This window comes from Mixophyes fleayi, chromosome 2 (assembly GCF_038048845.1).
Source record: "Mixophyes fleayi isolate aMixFle1 chromosome 2, aMixFle1.hap1, whole genome shotgun sequence".
Lineage (NCBI taxonomy): Eukaryota > Metazoa > Chordata > Amphibia > Anura > Limnodynastidae > Mixophyes > Mixophyes fleayi.
The window spans coordinates 45,585,290-45,597,649 of NC_134403.1; the positions used below are offsets into that span (position 1 = coordinate 45,585,290).

General features: G+C 41.8%; 1 protein-coding gene across 1 annotated transcript in view; it reads right to left on the reverse strand.

Annotated features, from left to right (window-relative positions):
• DDX10 (DEAD-box helicase 10) overlaps positions 1–12,360 on the reverse strand; it is a 179,786-nt gene that overhangs the window by 64,398 nt on the left and 103,028 nt on the right. The window contains exon 16 of the mRNA XM_075198896.1: positions 1,545–1,601. Within this exon, the coding sequence (XP_075054997.1) occupies positions 1,545–1,601 (57 nt within the window). The remainder of the gene's footprint in view (positions 1–1,544; positions 1,602–12,360) is intronic.

The following is a 12,360-nucleotide window of genomic DNA, read 5'->3' on the forward strand; positions in this document are numbered from 1 at the left end:
ACCATCCACAGGTTGACAATTTATATGTATACAGTACTGCTTAAGCTGGCCACACAAGGGCAATAATGCCACTTGGCGCAACAGTGGGAGATGGAACCAATGTCCAAATTCCAATCAAATTGGCCTAAGTAGCTACCTAACTGCTTAATGTAGGCTGCGAGTGGCCAGCACTGGGCAGATCTTGTATGTTGAACCCAGTGCATAAGCCACAGGCTAAGCTGAATGTGCTACTTGTACTGTTGATTGTAACCTATTGTGGTCAGTTATTTTATTACTACAGTTTATTTATATTTTTTCATTTATAAAGTGACAACACTTTCTCTGTCCCTAATCAACTTATCACTAGTGTACATACTACACTGCATAGAGTGGATCATTTAGAACATAATATGTGGTCTAAGTCGTGGTAAATGTCATTCACTTGTAGGTCTCCACTATTTTTTCCAGCAAGTGACTGACATCTCCGCTCAGACTACACATTCTTCCGATTCACAGACACGACCATGATCATTTGATTCACAAAGCACAGTACAAATACACTGCATACTTTTGATTTCACCCGACATGCACAATACAAGATGCTCTCTGGTGGCGGACAAATGTATAGGAGGGAATTACATTTCATCAAGGTATTTCCTAAAAGTCAATGTGCATTGCAGATATCAAGTCATGCTGTGATGAATGTTAGTTTAATGCTTTCTACATCTGTATGTGTCACCCAAGGCACTTCTGAAAATACATTAACTCAGTATAAGGGAGAAATCGCAAGTTACAAAGTGTCACAGACAATAGGATGACCTTCACTAATATCTAATTTTCCACCTAAAAGGTGGGAGTTGGGCATTGAGACTCTCAGCTTTGTGCACTGATAGGAGCGGACGGAGCTTTGGCTCTCGAATACCAGCCTCAAACCTCAATGCTTCCAGCTTCTGCACCAGGTCTAGACTACTGACAGAGAAAACAGACATGGCAACTTTTTAGCATAGTAGAATAGTCTACAGTTAACAATAGGATGGTCCTTTTTAAAGCCCATAGGAAAATAAAATACCCCATACTCTGTACCTTCTCCATCGGCACTTCCGGCTGGTCTAGAGAGACAACAGCGCACATGGAAACAGGGACTACAATTAGCATGTTAACAGGTATGATACACAGCTTAATCAGCATGCCAATCACCCAGCCTTCCCTGGTGAAGGGTTTCCACATGCATTAAATGTCTGGTACTCAACTTAAGAGGACCTGTAACAGATTAATATTTAGTTTGGCACAGACTGTTAATGGCTTTCTTGCTTAAATATAGCACTTAGAACAGCAGAGGGAGGTTGCGGATGTTTGGTTGGTGAAGTGAACAAGCCAGGTGGCAACTGCATAATGGATTGAAGAGGGGACAGCCCGTGGAAAGGTGTTTCATGTGAATTTAAATCAAATGTTGCATAATATATAAAAGTAAGCGGACACTGACTCTAGTTTCAGTGCTTAATGCATAACAAATACTTTTCCAATTGACAGGACAAGTATCACTGTTCCAGAAACCATGTTCTTACCTCTCCCCCTCTCTTGCTTGCTGCTCTTCTGGCTGCCTTTTCTTTTAGTCTTTTTTCCTGTAATTAAAATGAATAGGTTACAATTATACTTGTTGCATGAATCTTGTATTTTAGAGTTTTGAAAATATACAGTCTATAACAAAGTGCATAAAAATAAGTAGGAAACATATAAATAGTATAGTACATGCGATAAAAAAAGCATGTGATATTTATATATCACAATAAACCGTGTCAAATCTACACCTCCAAATGAGACCGGGGGGAAAATCCAATCCTATATTTTGTAGTTATTAAAAAATATAGTGTTTCATTATAAAAAATAACAAATACATGTTTTTTATTATCGACTATCTATATCTATTTCCCTATCTATCTATATATCTATCTATCTAGGAGAGTGCAGTAAACAACATCGTGTGCAATGATGTAGAACATGAAAGCTGTGCACCCTTAATATTCTTATGTTCCATTCCAAGTAAACTGATAGAGCTCACAAAATACCCTCAGCTCCTATCTAAGGGGGAACATAAAAACATTTTGTGAAGCATTACAGAGGAGGGCACTTAAATATGAATACATACTGCTGTGTGTGTGCCCAGTATGGAAGGAGTAACAGGATATAATTAGAATTGAATGCAACAATGAACATTCCCATTGTCTTATCTGGCAGTGAAGAAAAAAATGTGCTACTGCTATGACGCAGCGACAACACAAGCACGTTACACCCAGACATTTTCATAGGGATTTTTAGATGTGTGTGTGTGTGTATTATATATATATATATATATATATATATATTTATTTATTTTCAACCCTACTTTTTACATACTGCTAAATAAAACTTTGGAATGCCACGTCCAATACAATTACAAGACTGAAAAAGGCCATAGACCTACAGTGTAATGCCTACGATCCTCAGGAGATATAAAGCATAGTTGCCAACATTGGCAGCTTGTGTCCCGGGAGGCAGGTGGGTGTGTGGGGGTGGGGCTCGAAGAATCACGCTGTTAGCCCCGCCCCCAAAGCGGTCAACCCTTTTCGGGCCAATGAAACTAGGAGGCGGGGCCACAATGACGTGCCCATGATGTCAATAAGCCCCACCCCCTCTATTTACTTTCCACAGTCGGCCGGGAATCAGGAGAATTGCCGACTCTCCCGGGAGTCCGGGAGACTGACCCAGATTTCGGGAGTCTCCCGGATATTCCGGGAGAGTTGGCAAGTTTGATATAAAGTTGTTAATAAAGAGGCAACAATCACTGCCTGGGATAGACCCGGTAGTGCTTGTTGCCCTCTTTAGTCTGGGACGGGGTCAGCAACATCTAAGAGAACTTCGCAGTTAGGAGCATTCTACTGTCCAGACAGATTTGTTGCTTTTAGACACAACACCACACCTTTTGTCATACCCAAAGGTAACACAACTAAACAAATTTATCCGTCAAAAGAATCCTGGGGCGTTGAAGATACCCTTTACATGGAAAACAAATGTGACCTCTACAAAAGCATTAAACATTTTTTTACTATCTTCCCCCTCCCCCAGAATGGCTGCAGCCATAGTGAGTCACCAAGCCCAGTAGAACAACATTCACCACTCCAGTCGTGGAAACCATTAGGCTATAATTGAGTGTAGCAAGTGGATACAATAATACAGTTTGTCAAAATGAGCAGAAAAGAAAAACTTCATAATGCTCCTTAACGAAGATTACAACAGTCTGCCGCCATCTAATGCATGAGATACGTTCATTGTTAATTATGCAGACAAAAAAAAAAACTTATTAAGCTGGAATAATTAAGCCCAACATAACTTCTAACGGCCCTGTGATCGCGGGAGGTCGCTCTCCTTACTTACAATTTACAAAACTATTAGAGCACAAAGGGAGACTGTATAGTTCGGGTAAAGTGGATGCCAGAGTAAGAGTGCTGCCCTATCACCCTCTTCTGTTCTTAAGCCATCTGTACTTGGTATGATAAGGAAGAGCCGTTTGGTGGTGCTTCAACAAAAGGCAATTTAAATTCCACCGCAGTATGCAAGGAGAAATATAATGAGATATCCAATGATTTATTTCTTCAATTTGCAGTAAGTATGAGAAAGGAAACTGTCTCTACATTTTTTTTGCCGCACTGTCTGAACTTCACTAATGCAAATCTATTCCACGTGCGTGCACTCACATAATTGTATTCCGAGTCACGGAGGATGGGAAAGCCTGCAGCACTGGCTCCCATACCACACATTACTCCTTTTGGACTCAAACGCAACCCCCACCTGTCCAGCCTACCTGGTTCCTCTATTGGATCCAAAGTATAGATCAGTATACATAAAACTTCTCTGTGGGTGCTGAAATACCTGTTCAGTTTGTACATTTAACGCGACACTCACACAATATATATTGTACGTTATTTAATACTTTGTGGAGGTGGTGTCTGTGTATTATTAAGCTCAGTCATGTCTGAACATGCGAGAAAAATGTATTTTCTATTTAAAGCAACAGGTATCTGACTTTAGCCACTAGTAACGTTTGGGGGGATGTTTGGAATATTTTAGGACTAGAGGCAAGCCTACAAATTCTAACTAACTGTCTCCACTCTCCCCCCTTGCAGGAATCGTTCACATGTATACTAGTCTATGGTGACTCTTTCCTTTTAAGCTGACAGTAATTAGATTTGATAGAAACATTGACATGGTCTTATTGGCTACTAGAAGTGTAAGTCAGGCCATTAAATTTACACTGTGTTGTTTTCGGATTTGTAGTGTTTTAGAACATGTAAAGCCATATACATTACCGTATTTCCCCATGTATAAGACGCACCTTTTCCCCCAAAAATTTTTGGGTCTAAAACTGGGTGCGTCTTATACAGTGGTAGTAGCACTTACCCTGTCAGCAGTCAATTACCGTCCTCTTCGCAACGACCGGATGTGGTGCATGAACCGCAGTTGGAACGCACACTTTCTGCATTTGGCGTTTTGTACAATCAGGACATTGTCAGAGTCCTGATTGGACATCCGGTCATCGGGAAGTGGACGGTAAGCGACTTTCCAGTATCAGAATGGACAGAAGAAAGACGACTTTACCGGACAGAGGAAGCATCTGACAGGATAAGGCAGAATTAGCAATATGGTTAGAACTCTGTCTCTCCTCTCTGTACCCGCTGCACAATTACTCTGAAAAAATTGAGGATTATGTTTTTTGCAGTCACCAATTACTCTGCAAAAGTCTATGGGGGGTATTCAATTGTTTCTTTTAACGCGCTAAAACAAAAAAAAACGAGCGCTCGAAAAAAACTTCATATTATACGGTAATTTTGCGCGCGTAAACAGTTAATATGGTACTTACTCGCTGCCAGCGGGCTGAATTTCAGCTCGCTGCTCAGGGAGCTGCGAGATGAAATTTAGCAAGTAATTACCGTATTAACGGTAATATTTTTAGAGCGCTCGTTTTTTTTTGTTTTAGCGCGTTAAAATAAACAATTGAATACCCCCCAATTTTTTCACATGATTTATACAGGTGCGTCTTATACAGTAGAACGTCATATACATGGGGAAATACTGTATTTGCATTGTTGTTTTTTATATAGCACTACTATATTATGCAGCTCTACAGAGAATATTGCACATTTACTCTGTCCCTCCTCATTGAAGCTTTCTGTCTAAATTCCCTGCTACACAAGCACATACACATATATACGGGTCCAGATAACTCAGCAGTCAATTAACCTACCAGTATGTTTTTGGAGTGTGGGAGGAAACTGGAGCACCTGGAGGAAACCCAAGCAAAACACAGGAGAACATACAAACCCCAGACAAATCAGGTTCTGGAAGGGAATTAAACTCATGAGCCCAGCTATGTTGTGCTCTATTCAATTTCTACCTAATGATTTTTCAAGGAGTGTGCATTTGTCTATAGATGCAGGCAGAAGTCTTTCTATAAAAGGAGATCTGAGGCCTCACCATGTGACCTGTTTGGAAATACTTTTAAGTGTTCTTAAAAATGGGGGCATTGTGGTAAAATAATGGAGCCTGCTTGTCATGGCCTCTATTTCATTAAATTGTGTAGAGACTGCAGGAGACCTTTTATATTTAGAGGTGTAGGGCCTGATTCATTAAGGATCTTAACTTAAGAAACTTCTTATTTAAGTCTCCTGGACAAAACCATGTTACAATGCAAGGGGTGCAAATTAGCATTCTGTTTTGCACATAAGATAAATACTGACTGTTTTTTCATGTAGCACACAAATATCAACTTTAAATTTCAGTGTACAAATAAGCTATCAAGTATTTGTGTGCTACATGAAAAAACAGTCAGAATTTAACTTATGTGCAAAACAGAATACTAGTTTGCACCCCTTGCATTGTAACATGGTTTTGTCCAGGAGACTTAAATAAGAAGTTTCTTAAGTTAAGATCCTTAATGAATCAGGCCCGTAGTCAATAACTAAAAGATCTCCACAGACAGAGATATTATGCAAGTAATAATAATTAATAAAAAGCCAGCATTTTAAACAAATTTAATACATTTGTCCATAGGGTAAATGGTGTAAAAAGACTAATTCAGTAATCTGTATGATAGGCATTCTGTATACATTTCCATTGGGCGCTCCTGCGCTCACAAAGCTGATAAAACACCTGGAGGAGACCCCTCCTCTCTCCTTCTTGTTCCTCTCTCTCATGTCTGTTGTGTATTATTTGTCTTTACGGTTTGTGTCAATTACTGTTGGTTGATGGACTGCGATGTTCTCATATGACTTTTGTATTATGGTTCATCTGCTGTACATTCAATAAAAACAAACTGCATAAAAAAAAAAAAAAAAATAAGACTAATTCAGCTGTAGATGACAAATCCCCCTGTTTTTCTTTTAGAAGAGAAAGCGAAAGACGATGATGCTTAAGGTCTAGCAGCATTTAAATGACAGCAAATTATGTATAATCTCTGTCAGGACCCAATAAGGCGACATGTCTGAGTACACATGAACCAGATCAGCATTTTATGTTACACGGTAACCAGCTAATTTACATGCATTCAGGGTAATAACTACTTTTGGAAAGTAATGATGCAAATTGCAAACCTGCTACACAGACATCATATTCATAAGCTGCCAGCTTTTATGTTGCTTTACTTTCCCAATTATGACAGTCCACAAATATTAACTATGTGGCATAAAGGCTGCATACGGCATCCTTCCAGCTTTTATCACAGAGGATAGGTAATAATAAACACAGCACTATTCTGCTGTATAAGTTACACCGAAGCTCCTGTAAGGCTGCTGCATCTCAGAGCCGTGTTTAGAGGCATTTTATAACGTTAACCAAATTATGTGACAGAAGATGAGAGGTCTTCTACTATATTTACAGTGGTCACATTTTAGGTGCACCTACTCAATAGCAAGTTGTTCCCTCAGATCACCTAGAGCTGGCCTGCCCATGGTGTAAGGTGTTGATGCAGCAGCACATAGATGTTGGCGTTTTAGTCACTTCAATGTGTGCTTGTTTCAGCTCGTCCCACAGATGAGGTCTGGAAATCGGGGAGGCCACTAATGAGCAGAGGTCACTGTCATGTTCTTGGAACATGATCTTGCTGAAAAGGACCATTCACAGATGGCTACACTGGTGCCATGATCGGCATCAACGTTCATATAACCTGTGGTAATTGAACACTGCTGTACTCCTATTAAGGTAGCCATTGTGTGCCATAACAACACCCTGCACACCATTACACCGCTATTACCATCCTCCACTGGACAGTTCTATGGACCCATGGGGTTATCAGCGCCGCCATCAGGGGGGTACGGGCAGCACTGATGTATGGGTCCCAGACTCACCAGGAGGACCACCAATGAACCCAGCGGCAGTGAGCTTTCCTTCATCCTAATTAAGGGGGAGCACATGACCCGGGCCCCCTCTCCCATGGGGAGCCCGGTGCAGTTCCGTACTGAAGGCGGCACCTGTCTCCAGCTCCCACCTCATCCTCTCTGTCGAGAAGCATCGCGCTTGATGTCATAACGTCTTGGTGAACAACAGAGGAGCCAAGAGGTACAGCCAAGAGGAGAAGATGAAGAATTCAAGCCGCCTTTTCATTGGTACTGGGCCTCACAATTTCTGATGGCAGCCCTGGCGGTAATCACTATATTCTATTCTACTAATCAGAGAGAGAGAACAAGAAGTGGGATACATCAGACCAGCTATTGTTCTTTCACCACCCTGGTGTGTGTGTTCTGGTACCATGTGACATCACCAGCTACCATCACCCATCCATGATGAGGTACAACATGCTGTACCCAGATGTTGGTTGACTAATTACAGTCATTCTTTAATCTGCTTAAGTTGCATCAACAAATGTCAACTTTGTTCAATGGTTTGTTATTGAACATAGGACTGCAGTTTACAGATCAACAGATTGTGTGTTGGGCCTTTTCTCCCCCACTGAAGTTATGAGCATAAAAACCCAAGGTGCACCTAATATACTTTTTTCCTAATATACTCAAACCAGCACATCTGGTGCCATCTTCCATGTCCACAATCACAACTTCATCTTAAAAATCTTCAGTTCTGAAAGGTTCCTGAATTATCAGTTTTTATTTATACAGCATCACCATATTACTACCTTCTTTATAGAGAATATTGACTCATTCAAATTAGTCCCTGTCCCATTGGAGCTTTTTGGGAGAAAACCAAAGTAACTAAAAAGGGAACTCACTCAAACATATGAAAAATATACAAATTTCACAGATAGCGCCTGTCCGGAATCGAAACTTATTTGAGGTTTTTTTTGAAAGTTCATATTATATAAAAGCAGATTGCATTTAAGCTTATGTTCCTTCAAATATAACACTTTATTAATATTGAATATGACATTTTAATTAATATACTGGTAAATGAGCTCTTGAAAAAAGAAAAAAAGAAAAAAGTAAAAAAAGTAATTGCTTCTGTTCATGAAAAAATATATTCACTAATTGTTGCATTATTGCAGTCACTGTGAGGAACACTGCTAAATAATTTCATGAAGTGTGATGCTGCAAAGTACATTACAAAAAAAACAAAGCCCTTATCCAGAAAGCCCTAAATCCCAAGAATTCGGGGAAATTGATGTTGTGCCTATTTATGCAAACTAGAAATGTTTTTTTGAATTTACCTTTAATTTTTTTTTTAGCGTCTAGGGAAAGTATCCGTTTTGAAAGCTTTCCAAATACATACCTCTCAACACTCTAATCCTTCCAGGCGGAACAGTTGGCAAAATGAGACGTGTGTGTCATCATGGATGCAGGTCAGCATCCCAATGGGTACATGGCTACACCAAGGGGAGTTCCTAGCTTTCTAATAGCGCTAGGCCGCCCCTTTATTATTTTTATTTATTTATATGGCGCCACAATGTTTCCGCAATGCCATACAAAATACAGTACAAACAGTAGACCAAACGCAGCACAACAGTACAGAGTAAAGAGAGTATAATCAAGACTCCAATAGCTCCAAGCATAACAAGTACAGTAATGTAGGAGAAGAAAAAATGGTGTTGAGACAGAAGGGAAGAGGACCCTGCTCATAAGAACTTACATATTAAAGGGAGTGAAAATAGACAGTAGGCATGAGAGGGGATCAAGTGCAAGAGGAGGCAGAGAAGTGGGAGGTGAGCAGAACAAGGATGGAGAAGGTTAGGTGGATGGCTAGGCCTTGATGAACAGATGGGTTTTGAGAACCTGTTTGAAGGTGTTAAGATTAGGGGACAGACGAATGGAGGGAGAGAGGTTGTTCCAGTGGAGGGGGGCAGCAAAGGAGAAGTCTTGAGTTCTGTCAGCAGATGAGGTAATCAGTGCGGAGGAGAGGAGACGGTCACTGGCCAAACGCAGGGAACCGAAGGAAGTGTGGATGGAGAGGAGGTTAGCAATAAAATGGGCATTGGAAAGGGAGAGGACCTTGTAGGTGACGGTAAGGAGTTTAAAGAGGATTATGTAGGGGAAAGGGAGCCAGTGTAAGGCAAGGCAGAGAAAGAGTGGCGTGACAAGTTTTACAGCCGCATTAAGATTAGTGCAAAGGGGGTGAAATGGGAGTGGGGGAAGAAGATGAGGAGAAAGTTACAGTAATCGAAACGGAAAATAATGAGAGCGTGGATAATGGTTTTGGCGGCAACCTGAGAGAGGAAGGGCCGGATGTGGGCAATATTCTGTAGTTGGAAGCGACAGAATTGGGCAGAGATTGAATGTGGGAGGCAAAAGAGAGGGGAGATGGTGGCGCTATTAACGGTGATGGATATATCCCGGTGGGGAGAGAATTTAAACGGAGGGAAAACAATGAGTTCAGTAATAGTAATGTTTTTTTTGAGAAAAGACATCCAGGAGGAGACAGCAAAAAGGCAGTCAAAAGCGTGAGAGGGGGGGGGGGGGTGAGTGAGGTAGTGTACAGTGAGAAAATAAGAGGGACAGGAACAGAGCCCTGAGTGACTCCAACGGGGAGGGCGGAGGGAGGTGAGGATGAGTCAGGAGTGAAAACAGAGAAGGAGCGGTTGGCAACGTAAGAGATGAACCAGTTGAGGACAGTGCCAGAGAGGCAGGGAGAAAGAAGGGTCTGCAGAAGGAGGGGGTGGTCCAAGGTGTCAAATGCCACAGAGAGGTTCAAAGGAATGAGCAGAGAGAAGTGGATTTGGCCAAGACGAGGATTAGTAACATTGGCCAGGGCGGTTTCAGTGGGGTGGAGGGGGCGGAATTCAGAATGGAGTGGGTCGAGAAGTGAGTTAGCCAAGAGGTGACTGGAGAGGTGGTTTCAGACAATCCACTCAAGTAGTTTGGAAGCAAAGGGGATAAGTGAAATGGGGCAGTATTTAGCAAGAGAGGTGGAGTCAAGGTTGGATTTCTTAAGAATGGGGGAGATAAGGGTGTGTTTGAAGGAGGAGGGAACAATGCCAGTGGCGAGTGACACATTGAAGAAGTATGCAAGATGGGAGCAGGCAGTGGGGTAGAGGGAGCGAAGGAGATGAGAAGGGATGGGATGGGATTCAGTTGGCAGGTAGAGGGGGCAGAAGAAAGAAAGAGAGTAGCCTTCCTCACTCGATGTGGGGCGGAAGGAGCATCAGAGTTGGTTGTTGGAGGAAGGTGGAACTAGGACTGTGGCTTGAGCGTTAGACAAGGAGGAGATGTCCAGTCTGATAGCCTCCTTCTAATCCCCAAAATTGAGACTAAGTCGGCGGCAGAGAGGGAGAGGAGAGTGTTAAACATGGCAAAGGGGCGGCAGGGATTGGAGGACTGAGAAGAAATGAGGCACTTAAAGAAGGATTAATGGGCATGGGAGAGGGAGAAACTATAAAAGGAGAGGATAAACTTAAAGTGAAGGAAATCGGCCAGGAAGCGAGATTTCCTTGAGGCGTTCAGCAGTGCAAATGCACTTCTGAAGGAAGCGGGTAAATTTAGAGTGCCAAGGTTGAGGTAGTCGATGGCGGTGGTTGACGGAAGAGGCTGGGGCATAAGCATCCAGAGCAGTGGTGAGGGAGAGGTTGTAGAGAGGTCATCTGGTCAGGGCAGACTAAAGTAGGAAGAGGGGAGAGAGGATGTCAAGACAAGAGGAGAAAGAGGTAGGGTTTAGAGCATCAATTGTGCGCGTAGTGAGGGTGGATTTAGGCGGGGGGTTAAGGGAAGGATGACAGAACGAAGGAGAGGAAATGGTAGTCAGAAAGAGGGAAGGGGGAATTAGAGAATTCCGACATAGATGAGAGAAAACAAGATCAAGGAAGAAACCAAGACAGTGGGTGGGGGATGAGGTCCACTGAGTGAGGCTAAAGGAGAAGGAAAGGGCAAGAAGTGGGCTTAATGCTTAAAAGATCACAGAAGACCAAATTCTGTTTATTTTTTTTGTAATATTGCACTTAATACAATGGGACCATGCAGGCGCATGGAAAAGCCAACAAGAACTTAAAATGTAAGGTTTAGTCATACTTATTCTTTTTCTGTGCTATTTTTTTGTCTGCACTTTTTACATCAGTCCTAAATGGAAGATTCAATTCACTGTGATGTCCGGCAGCGTATTTCCAGCCATTGCAGTATGGAATCTCTGCTCATTTTTCTCGCTCAGAGAGCTGAGAAGAAAAGTTAACGGAGATTCCATCCTCATCATCTGCGCAACGTGTCTCTCAATTGTACTTTTACTACATTGCCGACTTGAGTGCATCCGTGTCTCGGCTTGTCTGTTCACACATGTGCAGTGGAAATGAAAGCTCCGACTTAGGTTTCCAGTTCCAATAGTAAAAAAAAATTATAATCGAAAATGAAAAGTAAAAAAAGAAAGAAAAAAAATCATTTTTTAAAATTATATTTCTTACTGGAAAATATGCTTTATTTTAATAAATAAAGCATTTTTTCTATTAACATGCTCTGCTATCACCATAAATAGCACGATGGAAGCTCTTGCAAGGAAGAAGCCCGATCTCCGGTCATAACACCAGCCGTAGATTTTCTCCCTATAAAAATGTCATCTATGTAACTGATCTGGCATGTTAAGATGTTTGCCAATAGGCTTGCACAGAATATTGCACTGTTTTTGCACGTCACATGTAGAGGTAGATTCAATTAGCTGCGTTGTTCTTTAGAATAACGCGGTCCACACATTAATACCTTCACTATGGCAACCAAACGCGGATTCCTGCACGCAGCTCATAGAGCTGCGAGCAAAAATTAAATGGAGAAATCACTGTAATGCCAATAAGCACAGCTATCATCGTTGTAACGGTAATAGCGTGTGGGCAGCGCTGTTCTAAACCTCCTCTATCCACAAAATACTCTTTCAGTGGCCGTTGCACGCGGCACGCTTTCACCGCTGCGCTGCTATTCGGATACGCAGTGAATG